The sequence below is a fragment of the Bos grunniens genome, chromosome 8, assembly GCF_055505025.1.
Source record: "Bos grunniens cultivar Pamir isolate PY7600 chromosome 8, Bosgru_T2T1.0, whole genome shotgun sequence".
NCBI lineage: Eukaryota > Metazoa > Chordata > Mammalia > Artiodactyla > Bovidae > Bos > Bos grunniens.
Genome location: NC_141172.1, coordinates 9,434,333 through 9,456,766, shown reverse-complemented (window position 1 = coordinate 9,456,766; position 22,434 = coordinate 9,434,333). Strand labels below are relative to the sequence as shown.

Below are 22,434 nucleotides of genomic sequence, written 5' to 3'. Positions count from 1 at the left end.
ATAGGATGGATATACAACAACGTCCTACTGTAAAGAACAGGGGATTATATTTAACATCCTGTGATAAACCCCAATGGAAAAGAATGTGAAAAAGGAGATACATGTATAATTGAGTCACTTTCCTGTACAGTAGAAATTAAACACAACATTGTAAATAAAGTATTTATTTTTTTAGGTTCCACAAAACTCATTCAAAACATAATAGCATAGTTACCTTTAACCCTCTTGCCATGTTCAAAGCAACTTTTAAAATTATGGCTGCTGGAAAAGGATCTCGGCTATCTTTATTTCGTTCTTCTATTAAGTCATTCAGAGACTTTTCACCTCCATACTCCATAGCAAGACACAGACTGCCATCGCTAGCTTTAGTGAAAGCACGGTAACCTTAAAGAAAATACGTCATTTTCTTACTGGAGTAGGGAAGAACAAAAGTATTTCATTCTTTACAATAATGTGACTGAAAACAGATCTGGATCAACACTGTCAAACACAAAATGAAACAGCTAGTGCTTACAAAACTTATTTAGTAGATCTAATTTTAAATGTCTTCAGTGTTGGCCAACAGTATCACAAATTGAAATGTTTTTATACTCTGCTGCTGCTGCTGCCAAGTCGTTTCAGTTGTGTCCAACTCTGTGCGACCCCATAGACGGCAGCCCACCAGGCTCCCCCGTCCCTGGGATTCTCCAGGCAAGAACACTGGAGTCGGTTGCCATTTCCTTCTCCAATGCATGGAAATGAAAAGTGAAAGTGAAGTTGCTCAGTCGTGTCTGACTCTTAGCGACCCCATGGACTGCAGCCCACCAGGCTCCTCTGTCCATGGGATTTTCCAGGCAAGAGTACTGGAGTCGGGTGCCAAAGCCTTCTCCGTTTTATACTCTATGCCTTCCTAAATATAATGGTTTCACCAGACTTACTTACATTAAAAATGAAAAAAGGAGATTACACAAATGAAGACTTTACATTCCTGAATTCTCCATGGTACCAATAGCATAATGACTGTATCTATTCCTATGAAGTTTTAAATATATACTTCAGTTCAGTTGCTCAGTAGTGTCAGATTCTTTGAGACCCCATGGACTGTAGCAAGCCAGGCCTCCCTGTCCATCACCAACTCCCAGAGTTTACTCAAACTCATGTCCATTGAGTCAGTGATGTTATCCAACCATCTCATCCTCTGTTATCCCTTTCTCCTCCCACCTTCAATCTTTCCCAGCATCAGGGTCTTTTCAAATGAGTCAGTTCTTCACATCAGGTAGCCAAAGTATTAGAGTTTCAGCTTCAACATCAGTCCTTCCAATGAATATTCAGGACTGATTTCCTTTAGGATGGACTGGTTGGATCTCCTTGCAGTCCAAGGGACTCTCAAGAGTCTTCTCCAACACCACAGTTCAAAAGCATCAATTCTTCGGCACTCAGCTTTCTTTATGGTCCAACTCTCACATACATGACTACTGGAAAAACCATAACTTTGACTAGACGGACCTCGTTGGCAAAGTAATGTCTCTACTTTTTAATATGCTGTATAGGTTGATCATAACTTTTCTTCCAAGGAGCAGGCGTCTTTTAATTTCATGGCTGCAGTCACTATCTGCAGTGATTTTGGAGCCCCAAAAAATAAAGTCTGTCACTGTTTCCCCATCTATTTGCCATGAACTGATGGGACTGGAGTACATCATGAGAAATGCTGGGCTGGAAGAAGCACAAGCTGGAATCAAGACTGATGGGAGAAATATCAATAACCTCAGATATGCAGATGACACCACCCTTATGGCAGAAAGTGAAGAGGAACTAAGAAGCCTCTTGATGAAAGTGAAAGAGGAGAGTGAAAAAGTTGGCTTAAAGCTCAACATTCAGAAAACGAAGATCATGGCATCTGGTCCCATCACTTCATGGGAAATAGATGGGTAAACAGTGGAAACAGTGTCAGACTTTCTTTATGGGGGCTCCAAAATCACTGCAGATGGTGATTGCAGCCATGAAATTAAAAGATGCTTACTCCTTGGAAGGAAAGTTATGACCAACCTAGATAGCATATTCAAAAGCAGAGGACGTTACTTTGCCGACAAAGGTCCGTCTAGTCAAGGCTATGGTTTTTCCAGTGGTCATGTATGGATGTGAGAGTTGAACTGTGAAGAAAGCTGAGAGCCAAAGAATTGATGCTTTTGAACTATGGTGTTGGAGAAGACTCTTGAGAGTCCCTTGGACTTCAAGGAGATCCAACCAGTCCATTCTGAAGGAGATCAGTCCTGGGTGTTCTTTGGAAGGACTGATGCTAAAGCTGAAACTCCAGTACTTTGGCCACCTGACGCGAAGAGTTGACTCATTGGAAAAGACTCTGATGCCGGGAGGGATTGGGGGAAGGAGGAGAAGGGGACGACAGAGGATGAGATGGCTGGATAGCATAACCGACTCGACGGACATAAGTTTGGGTGAACTCCGGGAGTTGGTGATGGACAGGGAAGCCTGGCGCACTGCAATTCATGGAGTCGCAAAGAGTCGGACTTGACTGAGTGACTGAACTGAACTGAACTGATGGGACTGGATGCCATGATCTTAGTTTTCTGAATGTTGAGTTTTAAGCCAACTTTTTCACTCTCCTCTTTCATCAAGAGGCTCTTTAATTCTTCTTTGCTTTCTGCCATAAGGGTGGTGTCTTCTGCATATCTGAGGTTATTGATATTCCTCCCAGCAATCTTGATTCTAGCTTGTGCTTCATCCAGCCCAGCATTTCCCATGATGTACCCTGCATATAAGTTAAATAAGCAGGGTGACAATATACAGCTTTGACATACTCCTTTCCCAATTTGGAACCAGTCTGTTGTTCCATGTCCAGTTCTAACTGTTGCTTCTTGACCTGCTTACAGATTTCGCAGGAGGTAGGTCAGGTGGTCTAGTATTCCCATCTCTTCAAGAATTTTCCACAATTTGTTGCGATCTACACAGTCAAAGGCTTTGGTATAGTCAATAAAGCAGAAATAGATGTTTTTCTGGAATTCTCTTGCTTTTTCAATGATCCAACAGATGTTGGCAATTTGATCTCTGGTTCCTCAGCCTTTTCTAAATCCAGTTTGAACATCTGGAAGTTCATGGTTCACGTATTGCTGAAGCCTGGCTTGGAGAATTTTGAGCATTACTTCACTAGCATGTGAGATGAGTGCAATTGTGCGGTAGTTTGAGCATTCTTTGGCATTGCCTTTCTTTGGGATTGGAATGGAAACTGACCTTTCCAATCCTGTGGCCACTGCTGAGTTTTCCAAATTTGCTGCATCTAAAAATATACACTATGTTTTTTTTTCTGGCCAAGCCAGGTGGCTTATAGGATCTTAGGTCCCTTACCAGGAATCAAACCCACGCTCCCCAGCAGTTGAAGCACAGAGTCCTAATCACTGGATCGCCAGGGAAGTCCCACTAATTTTTATTTCACAATGTTCACATTAATTGGATTCTTGCCAAACTCCATCACGCCTTTCTTCACTTATTATTAGTGAAAGCAGTTAAGATTTTATGTAAACCATTTCAGATAAACAAGATACTATACTAGATACTGTTATTAAGTAATATGTGAACTTACCTATAATGTTTGGATGATTGAGTGTTTTCAAAATCTTAGCTTCATCAGTTAGTCTCTTTTGATACATACTCTGATATTCATCATTACATCTAGGATTAATCTTTTTCACAGCCCAAGGAGAATGAGACAAACCTCTTGGAGATCTTAAAAAATAAGTAACCAAAAATGTACAGAAAGATTAATAACCATAATACAGTTCAAATGACTAATAGGAACTTCCACATTTTGAAAAAGACTTTGAGAGTATTTTAGTTTTCTTTTTTTAATTTGTAAATATTTTAGACTATCAACATTTCTGTTATATATCCTTTATAACTGTGTACATACAGCTGATAAATCTACTGATTACAAGAGAAGTCTGATATCTTTGGAAAGGAAGGGTTAAAAAGAGAAAACTAGAAGGAAAAAGACAAAATGTTATAGATTTTAAACTTCAAAATTTCTATAGTATTTTCTAATTTTTTCACTCAATCATGTCACTACCAACTACTTAAAAAGCATTTAACTATATGTACCAGATATAAATTATAGAATGTTAAAGTAATAAACATTAATTTCTAAGAAACAATTTAAAGAAGAAATGTACAAAATACATTTGGCTCGTGTGTAATCATGCAAATAACAGACTGTTTTTTACCAACAAATATTATGCCTCTAATGGACAAAACAATTCATCCTATATACTTCTCACTATATACATATGTTTAGGGAGAAAATAATAAACATACTAATAGGAAAAAAAATGTAAATTGTCTATTTTCTAGGAAGATGCAGCTGTTGAAGAACATTTAAGGTATACCTGTTTTGAGGCCTAAATAAACAAACAGGTGACATGAAGTCAGGGAAAGGTTTGTTCACCCCGTAAGGTAGGCATTTATGAGTACGGCCAATTACAAAGAACAAAATGTAGGCAGCATTTGGGCACAAGCCAAAGAGCCTCAAAAGTTAAAGATTGCAAAGTTCAACCATAAGAACATAAAACGAGATGGAACCAAGAAATCATGTTCAGCTCTGTACTAGCTCATGGGCACAGCTCTGTGACTGCAGGACCTTTTTTTAACATCAGAATACATGTATTCAAAGGATCACTAGATTTCTCAGTTCATATACATCTATCATGCATAAGTTTACTTAAACTATTCTTAAACCTCCAGTTTTAGATAACAATAGCATTTGGGAATAACCTCTTCCATGTTCTTTTAATATAAAAATGTATTTTTCAAGTCTCAAGGGGTACCCATAGCTCTGGATTATTTATAACTCAGTGAGCGAGTCCATCTTCACCTTTTCCATATGCCCTAACCTACCTACATCCTATCCTAACCTATAGGTTACAGAATGAGAAGGATATTATTATGAAATCTGAATAAAATGTTGCCAAGGCAAAAGATGGTTCACAGACAATGCTAATACAACGGGCAAATTTCTGTTGAGACTGCACAAGGGAAAAACAAAAGGAGACACAAACAATACTGCCAACAAAAATGGGGACATATACAACAGAGATTTTAAAAATATCCAAGTGAATACTAGAACTTTTAAGCCAATAAAAAGGTAAAATGGACAAATTCTTTAAAAAAGTTAAGAAAACTGATAAAAGAAGAAACGTAATCAAGAGTTTAAAAATCTTCCCACAAGAAATACAAAACATAGATAATTTTAGAGTTGAGTTTACTAAACTGTAAAGAAACATATCATTCCATTTCATACAAACCATTCCAGGGAATAGAATGAAAAGGGACAAAAATCATACAGGACAACAGAAAAAGAAAAATCACAAACCAATTTCACTTACAGATGCAAAAATTCTAAACAATAGCAAAATGATTCTATCAGTTTATTAAAAAATAATAATACATCACAACTATGTTGGGTTAATCCAGCAATGCAAATTTAACAGTAAATAATATATACTCTGAATTAAAATGAACATACACATATAAATTTGATCCCTCTCAGGTACCACTGAAATAAAACTTCAGTTTGAAGACTGAAGACTGACTTTGAAAGGGAAAAAGCAGAAGGTATTTAGCCTGAGGTAGACTGACACAGTTGAGAACCTGCGGTCTATGTAGCAACAGAGCAATTCATGACCAAATGTGCCTGCAGTGCTCAGTGAGTTTTCACACTTGAACACACCTGTGTTATCAACATCCAGGTTCAAGATATACATGTCTAGCATCCCCACAAGACATGGGATGCCATCTTAAAAAGGAAAACTTGAGAGGTGGTCCTAAGATGGTGGAGGAATAGGACGGGGAGACCACTTTATCCCCCACAAATTCATCGGAAGAACATCTGAACGCTGAGCAGATTCCACAAAACAACTTCTAAATGCTGGCGGAGGACATCAGGCACCCAGAAAGGCAGCCAGCCCACTGTCTTCGAAAGGAGGTAGGACAAAATATAAAAGATAAAAAGAGAGACAAAAGAGGTAGGGACGGAGATCTGTCCCGGGAAGGGAGTCTTAAAAAAAGAGAGAACTTTCCAAACACAAGGAAACACTCCCACCAGCGGGTCCTTGGCGAGTCTTGGAATCTCAGAGGGCAACATAACCAGGAGGAAAAATAAATAAATAATTAAAACCCACAGATTACATGCCTAACGGCAACTCCCAGCAGAGAAGCATCCCAGACGCTCACATCCACCACTAGCAAGCAGGGATTGGACAGGGAGCCGCAGACTGCATTGTTTAGGGTAAGGACCGGGCCTGAATGCCCTGAGGGCAATCTAAGGGAACTAACGTGAGACAGCAACCCAGACTGTGGCCAGAGAGAGACAGAGAGAGAGACAAAAAAGAGAGAGAACTATCCCGTGAAAAGCCCTAACCTAAGACACTGCCAGGCCTGCTCACAGAACAAAAGACTGAGCAGACCTAGCCAGCTATGGACCAGCCCATCCCCCACGGGAGACAGGCAGGCGAGGGCAGCCAGAGCTGGAAGCGGGCAATCATGGCCCCAGAGAGGCATCCTCTACCAAACTGCAAGCAGGCTTCGTTGCTAACCAAGACTTCTTGGGATTCTGGACAGTTGACATCTGCTGAGAGAGTCACAGCCAGAGATCAGCTCCCCTGAAGAGATACACGGCACACCTAAGAAGGCACGCCAGTTGTACACCCAGAAAACCGAGCAGCTTGGACGGGGGAGGCAATAAGACACACCCCCTCCCCACCTGGGGGTGACTGCGCTCACCAAGCACCTGGTCACCTGAGCTGCTCGGACCTGGGACGGGCACAAAACGCAGGCCCAAACGATCTGCGCCTTTGTGGAGTACCCGAAAACCTGAACCTGAGCGGCTAAGACCTGGGAGATGCATACAACGCAGGGCCGGCCTAAGACAGTTCCCGGCAGAGCAACCTAGAGCCTGAGAAGTGTAGACCGTGGAAGCATACACGCCGTGAGCGGGGGCAAACCCAGTGCGGCTGAAACACTGCCAGCACTCCCCACACACGCCAGTGATACTGCTTTGCAGTGTTCCTCCCTCCCCACAGCACTACTGAACAAGTGAGCCTAAAAACGTGACCACCATCGCCCCCTTGTGTCAGGGTGGAAATTAGACACTGAAGAGACCAGCAAACAGAAGCTAAAATAAAAAGAGGGAACCACTTTGGAAGTGACAGATGGAGAAGTCTTGAAGCTACTGTAAGAATAAAACTGAAACCAGAGGCAGGAGGCTTAAGTACAAAACCTGAGAACATCAGAGACCAGAGAACTCCTGACTCCAAGGAACATTAATCGATAAGAGTTCATCAAAATCCTCCATACCTTTACTGAAACCAAGCACCACCCAAGAGCCAACAAGCTCCAGAGCAAGATATACCATGCAAATTCTCCAGCAACACTGGAACATAGCCCTGAGCTTCAATATACAGGCTGCCCAAAGTCACACCAAACCCACAGACATCTCAAAACTCACTACTGGACACTTCATTGCACTCCAGAGAAAAGAAATCCAGCTCCACCCACCAGAACACCGACACAAGCTTCCCTAACCAAGAAACCCTGACAAGCCACCCATCCAACCGCATCCACAGCAAGGAACCTCCACAATAAAGAGGAACCACACAGAAATATAAGCAAGATGAAAAGGCAGAGAAATACTCAGCAGGTAAAGGAACATGACAAATGCCCACCAAACCAAAGAAGAGATAGGGAATCTACCTGATAAAGAATTCCGAATAATGATAGTGAAAATGATCCAAAATCTTGAAAACAAAATGGAGTTACAGAAAAATAGCCTGGAGACAAGGATTGAGAAGATGCAAGAAATGTTTAACAAGGACCTAGAAGAAATAAAAAAGTCAGTATATAATGAATAATACAATAAATGAGATCAAAAACACTGTGGAGGGAACCAACAGTAGTATAATGGAGGCAGAAGATAGGATAAGTGAGGTAGAAGATAGAATGGTAGAAATAAATGGAGCAGAGAGGAAAAAAGAAAAAAGAATTAAAAGAAATGAGGACAGCCTCAGAGACCTCTGGGACAACGTTAAACGCCCCAACACTCAAATCATAGGAGTCCCAGAAGAAGAAGACAAAAAGAAAGACCATGAGAAAATACTTGTGGAAATAATAGTTGAAAACAGAGTGTCCCAAAGAGGATAAACCCAAGGCGAAACACCCCAAGACACATATTAATCAAATTAACAAAGATCAAACACAAAGAACAAATACTAAAAGTAGCAAGGGAAAAACAACAAACAACACACAAGGGGATTCCCATAAGGATAACAGCTGATCTTTCAACAGAAACTCTTCATGACAGAAGGGAATGGCAGGACATACTTAAAGTGATGAAAGAGAAAAACCTACAACCCAGATTACTGTACCCAGCAAGGATCTCATTCAAATATGAAGCAGAAATCAAAAGCTTTACAGACAAGCAAAAGCTGAGAGAATTCAGCACCACCAAACCAGCTCTCCAACAAATGCTAAAGGATCTTCTCTAGACAGGAAACACAGAAAGGGTGGATAAACTCGAACTCAAAACAACAAAGTAAATGGCAACGGGATCATACTTATCAATAATTACCTTAAGCGTAAATGGGTTGAATGCCCCAACCAAAAGACAATGACTGGCTGAATAGATACAAAAACAAGACCTCTATATATGTTGTCAACAAGAGACCCTCCTCAAAATAAGGGACACATACAGACTGAAAGTGAAGAGCTGGAAAAAGATATTCCACGCAAATAGAGACCAAAAGAAAGCAGGAGTAGCAATACTCATATCAGATAAAATAGACTTTAAAATAAAGGCTGAGAAAAGAGACAAAGAAGGACACTAAATAATGATCAAAGGATCAATCCAAGAAGAAGATATAACAATTATAAATATATATGCACTCAACATAGGAGCACCACAATATGTAAGGCAAATGCTAACAAGTATGAAAGGGGAAATTAACAATAACACAATAATAGTGGGAGACTTTAATACCCCACTCACACATACGGATAGATCAACTAAACAAAATTAACAAGGACACACGAACTTTAAATGATACAATAGACCAGTTAGACCTAACTGATATCTATAGGACATTTCACCCCAAAACAATGAATTTCACCTTTTTCTCAAGTGCACATGGGACCTTCTCCAGGATAGATCACATCCTGGGCCATAAATCTAGCCTTGGTAAATTCAAAAAAAATTGAAATCATTCCAAGCATCTTTTCTGACCACAATGCAGTAAGATTAGATCTCAATTACAGGAGAAAAACTATTAAAAATTCCAATATATGGAGGCTGAACAACACACTGCTGAATAACCAACAAATCACAGAATAAATCAAAATATGCATAGAAACGAATGAAAATGAAAACACAACAACCCAAAACCTACAGGACACTGTAAAAGCAGTGCTAAGGGGAAGCATCATAGCAATATAGGCTTACCTCAAGAAACAAGAAAAAAGTCAAATAAATAACCTAACTCTACACATAAAGCAACTAGAAAAGGAAGAAATGAAGAACCCCAGGGTTAGTAGAAGGAAAGAAATCTTAAAAATTAGGGCAGAAATAAATGCAAAAGAAACAAAAGAGACCACAGCAAAAATCAACAAAGCCAAAAGCTGGTTCTTTGAGAGGATAAATAAAATTGACAAACCATTAGCCAGACTCATCAAGAAACAAAGGGAGAAAAATCAAATCAATAAAATTAGAAATGAAAATGGAGAGATCACAACAGACAACACAGAAATACAAAGGATCATAAGAGACTACTACCAGCATTATATGCCAATAAAATGAACAATTTGGAAGAAATGGACAAATTCTTAGAAAAGTACAACTTTCCAAGATTTTCTGTTGGAAAATCTTAACAGACCCATCACAAGCATGGAAATTGAAACTGTAATCAGAAATCGTCCAGCAAACAAAAGCCCAGGACCAGATGGCTTCACAGCTGAATTCTACCAAAAATTCAGAGAAGAGCTAACACCTATCCTACTCAAACTTTTCCAGAAAATTGCAGAGGAAGGTAAACTTCCAAACTCATTCTATGAGGCCACCATCTCCCTAATACCAAAACCTGACAAAGATGCCACAAAAGAAAACTACAGGCCAATATCACTGATGAACATAGATGCAAAAATCCTTAACAAAATTCCAGCAAACAGAATCCAACAACATATTAAAAAGATCATACATCATGACCAAGTGGGCTTTATTCCAGGGATGCAAGGATTCTTCAATATCTGCAAATCAATCAATGTAATATACCACATTAACAAATTGAAAGATAAAAACCATATGATTATCTTAATAGATGCAGAGAAAGCCTTTGACAAAATTCAACATCCATTTATGATTAAAAAAAAAAGCCCTCCAGAAAGCAGGAATAGAAGGAACATACCTTAACATAATAGAAGCTATATTTGACAAACCCACAGCAAACATTATCCTCAATGGTGAAAAATTGAAAGCATTTCCCCTAAAGTCAGGAACAAGAAAGGGTGCCCACTCTCACCACTACTATTCAACATGGTTTTGGACGTTTTGGCCACAGCAATCAGAGCAGAAAAAGAAATAAAAGGAGTCCAAATTGGAAAAGAAGAAGTAAAACTCACTGTTTGCAGATGACATGATCCTCTACATAGAAAACCCTAAAGACTCCACCAGAAAATTACTAGAGCTAATCAGTGAATATAGTAAAGTTGCAGGATATAAAATTAACACACAGAAATCTTTTGCATTCCTATACACTAACAATGAGAAAACAGAAAGAGAAATTAAGGAAACAATTCCATTAAAATACTTAGGAATATATCTACCTCAAGAAACAAAAGACCTATATATAGAAAACTATAAAACACTGATGAAAGAAATCAAAGAGTACACAAATAGATGGAGAAATATACCATGTTCATGGATTGAAATAATCAATATAGTGAAAATTACCCAAAGCAATCTATAGATTCATTGCAATCTTTATCAAGCTACCAATGGTATTTTCACATAACTAGAACAAGTAATTTCACAATTTGTATGGAAATACAAAAAACCTCGAATAGCCAAAGCAATCTTGACAAAGAAGAATAGAACTGGAGGAATCAACCTGCCTGACTTCAGGCTCTAGTACAAAGCTACAGTCATCAAGACAGTATGGTACTGGCACAAAGACAGAAATATAGATCAATAGAACAAAACAGAAAGCCCAGAGATATATCCATGCACCTATGGACACCTTATCTTTGACAAAGGAGGCAAGAATATACAATGGAGAAAAGACCATCTCTTTAACAAGTGGTGCTGGGAAAACCGGTCAACCACTTGTAAAAGAATGAAACTAGAACACTTTCTAATACCATACACAAAAATAAACTCAAAATGGATTAAAGATCTAAACATAGGACCAGAAACTATAAAACTGCTAGAGGAGAACATAGGCAAAACACTCTCCGACATATATCACAGCAGGATCCTCTATGACCACCTCCCAGAATATTGGAAATAGAAGCAAAAATAAACAAATGGGACCTAATTAAACCTAAAAGCTTTTGCACAACAAAGGAAAATATAAGCAAGGTGAAAAGACAGCCTTTAGAATGGGAGAAAATAATAGCAAATGAAGGAACTGACAATTAATCTCAAAAATATACAAGCAACTCCTGCAGCTCAATTCCAGAAAAATAAACAACCCAATCAAAAAATGGGCCAAAGACCTAAACAGACATTTCTCCAAAGAAGACATACAGATGGCTAACAAATACATGAAAAGATGCTCAACGTCACTCATTATCAGTTCAGTTCAGTTGTTCAGTTGTGTCTGACTCTTTGCGACTCCATGAACTGCAGCACGCCAGGCCTCCCTGTCCATCACCAACTCCCAGAGTTCACTCAAACTCACGTCCATTGAGTCAGTGATGCCATCCAGCCATCTCATCCTCTGTCGTCCCCTTTTCCTCCTGTCCCCAATCCCTCCCAGCATCAGAGTCTTTTCCAATGAGTCACCTCTTCGCATGAGGTGGCCAAAGTACTGGAGTTTCAGCTTCAGCATCATTCCTTCCAAAGAACACCCAGGACTGATCTCCTTCAGAATGGACTGGTTGGATCTCCTTGCAGTCCAAGGGACTCTCAAGAGTCTTCTCCAGCACCACAGTTCAAAAGCATCAATTCTTTGGCGCTCAGCTTTCTTCACAGTCCAACTCTCACATCCTACATGACTAATGGAAAAACCATAGCCTTGACTAGATGAACCTTTGTTGACAAAGTAATGTCTCTGCTTTTGAATTGCTATCTAGGTTGGTCATAACTTTCCTTCCAAGGAGTAAATTATCAGAGACATACAAATCAAAACCACAATAAGGTACCATTTCACGCCAGTTAGATTGGCTGTGATCCAAAAGTCTACAAGCAATAAATGCTGGAGAGGGTGTGGAGAAAAGGGAACCCTCTTACACTGTTGGTGGGAATGCAAACTAGTACAGCCACTATGGAGAACAGTGTGGAGATTCCTTAAAAAACTGGAAATAGAACTGCCTTATGACCCAGCAATCCCACTGCTGGGCATACACACCAAGGAAACTAGAATTGAAAGAGATGCGTGTACCCCAATGTTCATCGCAGCACTGTTTATAATAGCCAGGACATAGAAGCAACCTAGATGTCTCTATCAGCAGACGAATGGATAACAAAGCTGTGGTACATATACACAATGGAATATTACTCAGCCATTAAAAAGAATACATTTGAATCAGTTCTAATGTGATGGATGAAAGTGGAGCCTATTATACAGAGTGAAGTAAGCCAGAAAGAAAAACACTAATACAGTATACTACTGCTACTGCTGCTAAGTCACTTCAGTCGTGTCTAACTCTGTGCGACCCCATAGATGGCAGCCCACCAGGCTCCCCTGTCCCTGGGATTCTCCAGGCAAGAACACTGGAGTGGGTTGCCATTTTCTTCTCCAATGCATGAAAGTGAAAATTGAAAGTGAAGTCGCTCAGTCGTGTCCGACCCTCAGCGACCCCATGGACTGGTACCTACCAGGCTCCTCCGTCCATGGGATTTTCCAGGCAAGAGTACTAACACATATATATATATATATACGGAATTTAGAAAGATTGTAACAATAACCCTATATGCGAGACGGCAAAATAGACACAGATGTATAGAACAGTCTTTTGGACTCTGTGGGAGAGGGCGAGAGTGGGATGATTTGGGAGAATGGCATTGAAACATGTATATTATCATATGTGAAACGGATCACCAGTCCAGGTTCAATGCATGAGACAGGGTGCTCGGGGCTGGTGCACTGGGATGACCCTGAGGGATGGGATGGGGAGGGAGGTGGGAGGGGGGTTCAGGATGGGGAACACATGTACACCTGTGGCAGATTCATGTCCATGTATGGCAAAACCACTACAATATTGTAAAGTAATTAGCCTCCAATTAAAATAAATAAATTTATATTTTTTTTAAAGAGGAAAACTTTCAGATAATTTTTAAAAACAAGATAGACAAAAATGAAAAACTAAATAGAAGTATCAGAAAATGAAGTTGGGAAGATTTCCCAGAAAATATTAATAGAACAAAAGAGAAAATAGAAAAACAGACCAAAAATAAAATAAAATAAAGGTAGATCAAAGATTAAGCCAGTAAATCCCACATCCAAGACAGAGGACAGATAAAAAGGGGTGAACATGATCAACAAAGTAATTTTTAAAAATAGCCTCTCAAAAATTTAATAGGAATTTTCAGGCTCCAAGAGGCCATACCCATGCATGTCACTGTGAAATGCAGAACAGCGGTGACAAACAAAAGACCATATAAGGTTATAAGACAGCAGGAGGAGGAGACAACATAGAACAGAAACACAAAGACTCAGCGTCAGAGGGGCTTCAGAATTCTCAACAGCAGCAGTGAACAATGTTCTCAAAATTCTGGGGAGAACATACTTCTGAATGAGAATTCTAACCCAGAAAAACAAAAAAGGCCACTCAAGTACAAGCATAAAATGAAAACATTTTTAGAAAAGTAAATTCTCAAAAATGTATCTTCTGTTTTTCATGGGGCACTAACAAATGTCTTCAACCAGAATGAGATGGAAACCAAGAAATACTAAGACATGAAACAAGAAAAATAGAGGATCCAATTCACCTGAGAGGCAAAGGAAATCTAGCGAAGAAGCCTGAGCGCCGAAGAATAGATGCTTTTGAACTGTGGTATTGGAGAAGACTCTTGAGAGTCCCTTGGACTGCAAGGAGATCCAACCAGTCCATTCTGAAGGCGATCAGCCCTGGGATTTCTTTGGAAGGAAATGATGCTAAAGCTGAAACTCCAGTACTGTGGCCACTCATGCCAAGAGTTGACTCATTGGAAAAGACTCTGATGCTGGGAGGGATTGGGGGCAGGAGGAGAAGGGGACGACAGAGGATGAGATGGCTGGATGGCATCACTGACTTGATGGACGTGAGTCTGAGTGAACTCCGGGAGTTGGTGATGGACAGGGAGGCCTGGCGTGCTGCGATTCATGGGGTCGCAAAGAGTTGGACACGACTGAGCGTCTGAACTGAACTGAACTGAACTGAGGCTACTATAAAGGAAAATCCCAAGCTAACAGAGCCACACTGAGGACTGGGAGGGTCAGGCGGGAACTGCTATTTCCAATGAAGTTTTCTAATTAAGTCACATACAGTATAACTTTGCTAACAACACACTTCACATTCTAAAAAAACTTTTTTAAGGAAGAAAAAATGAGACTAGCCACGAAATTGTGATAAGTTTTTTCTTTCAAAATAACTTAAAGCCAGAGTTTTAGACATTAAAAAATGGAAGTTCAAAAAACTAACAGCAGACAAACACACAAAAGGGGGTGTTTAAGCTGCGAAGACACTTCAAGAAGACCCACTTACATATAACTGCTATACTAGTCTCGATTCACCAGCTTTTTACTTGAGGAAGTATTTCTTTGAAACAACGTAAACCTAGAAAAGCTAATGATATGCTGCCTTGGACTAATCAGGCTAATTCTTAGGGAGCACTAAACAGTACATAACTGTTTGCCACTTAATAAACATGAAACTAGGTACAGAATAATGAATAAAAGAAACAACTTTGTAATAATGTGTTTGTTGCCATATGTAATATTATTAGCTATAAGCATCTATTCTAGTATTCCATTTTTCTTTTAATACAATTTTCCTACTTTAGAATCAGGTATCTGCCCTTCTCACTTAATGATGACATAAATAAAAATATTACTTCTTTAGAAGAGAATATCCTGAGAAGGCAACTCTCCAGATAGAAGGGATTAATAGTCACTGATATCTCCCAACACTGGTATCCTCTTTGAAGTTTTCTTATTGAGAATCCTGTGTTATTATCACACAGGAATCCCTTTTCTGTGTCCTTTTCCCCTCCTACACAAGCCAAGGAAAAATTACAAATTACCTCTCCTTTAATAACCCATTAAGAGGAAGCTAGGAGAAAGATGTACCAGGTAGAGCTCTGGCAAAAATATGAACATACCCCAGGTCTAAATATTTGCATGTTCACATTCCTTTTTGTCTCCACGTACAGTGGAACTATGGTTCCATGTAAAAATGTTAACGTGAAATCTTATACTCACCTTTGCATAAGGTAGACATTTACCCCAGTACCAAAGCCAAGCTTCTGCATAAATGGAGAGGCAGGAATATTTATACATGGAGTTAAACATAATGCTAAATGTCAGAAAGAGAAATAAAAAATAAAATTAGTATTTGAAAAGAGCTCCACAGATGCATCCTAACGTTCTCAATAAATCACTGTTAAGGGAATTAACTGGCAAAGTCTTGCAGAGCAATTTGACACTATGTGTCCCAACTTTCAATGGATACCTTTGACCAAGTCTACTTTTGGAGCTCTATTCTACAGGAACACTTAAACAGGGGTCAGCAAAACAGCCTGTTTTTATATGACCCATAAGCTAAGAATTGATTTTTACATTTTAAAAGCGTTGTTAAAAAAACAGATAAAGAAAGTCTCTTGGTTGAATCCTTAGACTTCATGACTCTCTTCCAACATGGCCCAAGACAACTCTAACACCATGGCAACAAAGTATAGACAGAAGCTATATCAAATTCACAGGTCAACGGAAAACCCTTATCAACACTTTTAACCAAAACCCTTATCCAGATTACGCTACCAAATGAAGACTTGCCTTTAATAACACTGAAGAGCCTAGAATCCAGATTTGGTTTCAGAATCAAAGAGCTAGAACTGACTCCAGAAAAGATCAGAACCTGAGGATGACTTCGAATCAAGCCAATACCAAGATCACCCTTAAGAGCAGATTCAAAGTAGAAAAGACAGTGTCATACCAGCTACACTCCTCTCAATTACACACCCTCATCAAGGCATTTATGCACAACTCTTATCATGGAATTGATTCCAGAGAGCAACTTGCTAAAGAAGCCAGGGTTACAGAGTCAAGAATTCAAATCTGGTTTCAAAACAGAAGAACTAGATTCCATGTCCAGAAAAGAAAAAAACCGAGGAGGCCTTAGAACAAAGACAATTAGGGACAAGATCCTGGAGATGAGAGAATTCAAGGTATAGAAACTACACAGCAAAAGAGACACTGATGTATGGAACAGTCTTATGGACTCTGTGGGAGAGGGAGAGGGTGGGAAGATCTGGGAGAATGGCATTGAAACATGTAAAATATCATGTAGGAAACGAGATGCCAGTCCAGGTTCAATGCACGATACTGGATGCTTGGGGCTAGTGCACTGGGACGACCCAGAGGGATGGTATGGGGAGGGAGGAGGGAGGAGGGTTCAGGATGGGGAGCACATGTATACCTGTGATGGATTCATTTTGATATTTGGCAAAACTAATACAATTATGTAAAGTTTAAAAATAAAATAAAATAAAAAAAAAAAAAGAAACTACACAGAATGGCAGCTGTCTCACCAGTGACTGTCTTATTTCTCTGGAGCCAGAACAGGGGAAACAGAGACAGATTCAGTGTACTTGATAATATCAGTCTGGACTCCAAACCTCTAACTCTTCCTGGAACATTCCCTTCTAAACACACCTTCAGCTTCTCCAGGAGCTGAGCCTTCTGGAGATAGTAAACAGGACTTCAGGAGACAGAGACACATACAAAGCACCACAAAGAAAAAAAGTTATTAATATCATTTTTCGGCAATCACAGTAACGACTAATTTAGGCAAAAATCAAGGAAAGAAGGAAGGAAGGGAGGGAGGCAGGCAAGGAAGAAAGAAGAAAGGAAGAAGACGATGGCAAAAGGGTTCCTATGTGACCCACAAAGCCTAAACCATTTACTATCTGCCATTTACAAAAAGTTTGCTAATGCCTGCGCTACGGCATGCAGCCAAAGATACCATATACACACGTGAATGCGTGCATGCATGCCAATAGTGGGATCTGCTTTTGTAGCTACAAAAAAAAAAAAAAGAAAAGCCTAAGTGATCATTAGAGTCATAATTATAGCATATCTATATTACAGAGTAGTATAAGGTTATTAAAAGAAATGAGATAGAGCAGTCCTACTTTTGCTCATGAACAATTAACTGCTCTTGGATTGCCCTTTTGCCATGAACAACTAGAAAATTTGACAAAATATAATGGTTTTCACATACTTGACAATCGGCAGGGCAGGACTATGAACTCTGAGAGGAGAGAAACTAATGAGATGAGTCCTATCACTGCCCTAACTTACTGCTTAGAAACACTTTCCAGGCTGCAGCACAACAAAATGAAGCCCAAAGGGCTTGTCAAATTGAAGTGACAGATTACCCTGTCTACTGAATTGCCTTGGAAAATACCCTTCCCATACATAGAGGGGGAAAGATAAAGTGGTTCCTTTGAGGTTCAAGTTAAGTTGCTTCTTCACCTAGGAGAACCTACAAATCTGCTAGAATGTCAATAAAATTAGATCAGAGATGACCAAACTCTGAACTATAAAAGAAGTCTTATTTCTTGAGATCAACATTATAAAGATGACTTATACTAAAACTGTTCTTGTGTGACAGATAACAATGAAAGGATTTAACTATAATACTATGAAGACATTTCTGATATCAGTAACAATGAAGAAAGGTTTTATAGATTACCAGATTTCCTTTTTTCAGATAATCTGCTTGGTGTCTTGAAATTATTGGTTTCTTCCATTGTAATAATTGCTTAAAGTCCTATGATAAAAATGAATAGAAAGGTACACTGCAGTTATAAAGAATACATCTTTCATTCATGAAGAAAAAATTCCTATAATACTATCACTTATTTACAAAAAATTTGAGAACTGAAAAAGACCATGACAAATATTTAGTCCAGTTGTATTTACAATGAGAAAACTGAAACCCAGAGAGGGAGAAAGATAAACTAAAATTAAAGATAAGTAAAATTACATACCCAAGGTCATGCTATTAATGATTGTGGATTTTTATTTTATTTTTAAAATAATATATGCACTTGGTTAAAAAAAAGAAAATCACCTCGTACCCTCCCACACTTCCCAGGAGTAGTTATTAACAGATCTTTTATATGCTTTTAAGAGCTTGGCTTTGTAAGCAGTATTATTCCTAATAGCCAAAAAAAGGAAACAGAAAAAGCTATCAGATGATGAATGGATAAAGAAAATATGGCATATACTACACACTGCTGCTGCTGCCGCTGCTGCTAAATCGCTTCAGTCATGTCCGACTCTGTGTGACCCCAGAGACGGCAGCCCACCAGGCTCCCCCGTCCCTGGGATTCTCCAGGCAAGAACACTGGAGTGGGTTGCCATTTCCTTCTCCAATGCATGAAAGTGAAAAGTGAAAGGGAAGTCACTCAGTCCTGTCCTACTCTTAGCAACCCCATGAACTGCAGCCTACCAGGCTCCTCCATCCATGGGATTTTCCAGGCAAGAGTACTGGAGTGGGGTGCCATCGCCTTCTCCGATACTACGCACAATAAAATATTATTCAACAGAGTATATATTTTACATAGGGAATATTATTTAGTCATTAAAAGGAATGAAGTACTCATGTATACTACAACATGAAAGAATCTTGAAAACCTTATGCCAAGTGAAAGAAAGCAGACACAAGAGGCCACATATATGATTGTTTTTCCACACAATATCCAGAACAGGCAAATCCACAGACAAAATAAATGCTTAGTTGTTGTGGGCTGAAGGGAAGAGAGAATGTGGAGTGACTGCTAGTGGGTGTATGCCATCTTTTCTGGGGTGATGAAAATGTTCTAAAATTAGGTAGTGGTTTAATATATTCAACTCTGCCGGGAGCCGGCATACTGCATATTGAGTGCATATTGCATATTGAGTGCAGCACTTTCCACAGCATCATCTTTCAGGATCTGGAATAGCTCAACTGGAAGTCTATCACTGCCAGGAGCCAGCGTGAGGAACTCCGCCCGTGGCAAAGGTCATGAGGAAGGAGGCTCGGATACGCAAGGGCGGGATCGAGCCTCAGGAGTCCCCCTGGAAATTCTCGAGCATCTACCCCCAAAACCAGAGTCTGCCTACTTTCTGCTTTGTGTTCTCACCTACACCTCTGACTTTTCGGGGGGCGGCGGGGCGGGGGGCCTGTCCCCCACTACCTCTCTCTAGAAAGAGAGTTAACTTACAGCTCCAGTTAATAAAGTTCCTGGGTGTGACAGTGTTTCAACCTACAAACTCCTTTGGAAATCCTCTAGCCTGCCTGAATAGGTTTTTCCGGCCACATGTGATTGTTCAGAGCCTCCCAACTGTGAGAGGCAGGAGATGTTCTAAACTGTCTAAACACAGATTCCTTTGAGTAGTTAAAAGATTGATTAGAAATTTTATTGGTGAAGGGTTTTTCACTTGTTGGGCCAATGTTTGCTGCTAAGTTTCCATATCCCTTACCTGCTGTGTTCCTGGCAGTGTATTGATTAATATGATTGGTATAAGTAGTAATTTTAATGTTTGTAACCTTGGACCCTTGAGTTAATTCTTTTTCTTGTTGTAGCCCACCACACCTTTGCCCTATAGGAATGCAACTTTAATGCTTTTGGAGGGTGGCGCCTGACTAGCCGCCTTTAGAGAAAAATAAGTTTTCTGAAGAAAGGGTCTTAAAATGTTAATAGGCCTCTGGGCCAGAAGATGATGCAAATCACCTAAACTTTTGCATATGAGAAGTTTGCAGGAAGAAAGCCTGGCTTACTGCATGACTCTACCCCTTCCCCCATTATCCTCTATGCATAACTTAAGGTATAAAAACTACTTTGGAAAATAAAGTGCGGGCCTTGTTCACCGAAACTTGGTCTCCCCATGTCGTTCTTTCTCTCACCTTCTGGCTAAATTATTCAGCCTCTTTTCTCCACTCAATTTCCTCACTGAGCTGTCCTTATTCTATTACTGTTTATATCCTTAATTAACGTTTAATTAAGCAGTTGTTTCCTGATCCTCGCAGACGCCGGCCCCGCTTCGAATTCCCTGGATCCACCGGGGCTGGACCCCGGCACAACTCTATTCCAAAAACCACTTAACTGTACACTTTCAAAAGAGTGAATTTCATGATATGTTAATTACATCTCAATAAACTATTAGTTTAAAATTATCTATGAAAATACAATGTACATACTGTATACACAAGCAAGTTAATACAGGGTTTTTTTTCCTTCCGTAACATTTCTTTTAAAATCCTTTTTATTAAAAAATTAACTATTATTTTGAAAAAAGGTTTGGTTTTGTATTAGATTTACTGTAAAGCAAACTGTTACTACCTGTCTGTAAGCTCGTTTGGATTGTCCATAAAAAACTGGGAGGAAGAGAGAACATTTGCTTAAATGCTGCATAGAGCCACTTAATATCCCTTAATAAACAGCACCTGGGCGTCCGATGTGGCATTAATGGTAAAGAATCTGCCTGCCAATGCAGGAGGTTCGATTCCTGGGTCGGGAAGATCCCCTGGAGGGGAAAACGGCAACCCACTCCAGTATTCTTGCCTGAAGAATCCGATGGACAGAGAACCCTGGCGGGCTTCCATAAAAAGTAGTGTCGAGCTCTGATTTGAGAAAAGAGCGATTTCTTTCTTCGAATCCCCACCGTACCCCGTAAGTCTGATGCGCACGCGGGTCGTCAAGATGCTTCCTAAGATAATTCCCAGTTTAATGCATATTCCCAACGTCTTCCACCTTCCTTCCAGGCCCCAAGTTGTCAAAAAAGCAAAGAGGCCGCGGCTCGAGGGGCGCGGGACACCCGGCCAGGCCCACTCGCGGCAGGTTCCCTAAAATCTCTCTCCTTACCAGAGCCACGAGGTGGGACGACGAGATGTCCAGGGAAAGGCTGTCTTGAAAACTGGTCCCGAGCAGCCCCCAACACTCCGCGCCCCTCTGGGGTGAGGGGGTGGGGTCCGACCCGCCAACACACGGACTCGGCAACCGTAGTTCCGACGGGAACCCGCCGGGCTTTCAAAATAGCGCACGCACCGCCCCTACGTCGATCGCGAACTACGGGGCGGCGCAAAGGACACACCAAGCCGGATTCGCCGTTCCTGTTCTTTTCAGCCTTTCCCCTCTGTTTATCGATCCCACCTTACTACCCACTGCTGCTGCTGCTGCTGCTAAATCGCTTCAGTCGTGTCCAACTCTGTGCTACCCCATAGACAGCAGCCCGCCAGGCTCCTCTGTCCCTGGGATTCTCCAGGCAAGAATACTGAAGTGGGTTGCCATTTCCTTCTCCCTTACTACCCAATAGGGATGCTTTGAAGCCAAATAAAAGGTAGAAACGAACTGACTTTTACAGCCACTGTCAGCCCTTCAGAGGGACAACTCCAATTAAAAAGAAAATGTATGCCTGTATTTAGGCTGAAATCCTTTCCCAGTTACGAACGCTGTGCCCAGAATGTGTGATGGTTCTTTTGTCTTTTTTACTACAAATTTGGCCTTGAAACAGTGTAACTAAAAATGCACTTGTCTTGAGTAGCAATCGTTTTTGACTGAGAAGAAACATCGATACTCAGAAATTTTGCTACCTCTTGTAACCACTACCTTCATTTCAAGTGAAAATGCAAGTCGCTCAGTAGTGTCCGACTCTTTGCGACCCCATGGACTGAGTATACAGTCCATGGAATTTTCCAGGCCAGAATACTGGAGTGGGTAGCCTTTCCCGTCTCCAGGGTTATCTTCCCAACCCAGGGATCGAACCCAGGTCTCCCGCATTGCAGGCAGATTCTTTTCCAGCTGAGCTACAAAGGAATGTGTTCATTTATTCAACAAATATTTAGATAGCATCTTCCCCTTCTCCGGTAGATGTTCCCCTCCTAGGAATCGAACGGAAGTCTCCTGCATTGCAGGCAGATTCTTTACTGTCTGAGCCACCAGGAAAGCCCAGAGAGCACCTACTATGTGCCGGATGTGTATCGAATGCCCACTGCAGA

General features: G+C 40.3%; 1 protein-coding gene across 4 annotated transcripts in view; it reads right to left on the bottom strand.

Annotated features, from left to right (window-relative positions):
* PBK (PDZ binding kinase) overlaps positions 1-21,468 on the bottom strand; it is a 32,930-nt gene extending 11,462 nt beyond the window's left edge. For 2 of the 4 annotated variants that reach the window (XM_086414855.1, XM_086414857.1), the window contains exons 1-5: positions 21,302-21,468; positions 18,145-18,222; positions 15,651-15,744; positions 3,575-3,717; positions 215-384 (exon numbers count right to left, since the gene is read on the bottom strand). In XM_086414855.1, the coding sequence (XP_086270981.1) occupies positions 215-384; positions 3,575-3,717; positions 15,651-15,744; positions 18,145-18,202 (465 nt within the window). In that variant the 5' untranslated portion in view covers positions 18,203-18,222; positions 21,302-21,468. The remainder of the gene's footprint in view (positions 1-214; positions 385-3,574; positions 3,718-15,650; positions 15,745-18,144; positions 18,223-21,301) is intronic. The other 2 variants (XM_086414858.1, XM_086414859.1) reach the window with 2 other exon arrangements.
* Between the last annotated feature and the right edge of the window lie 966 nt (positions 21,469-22,434).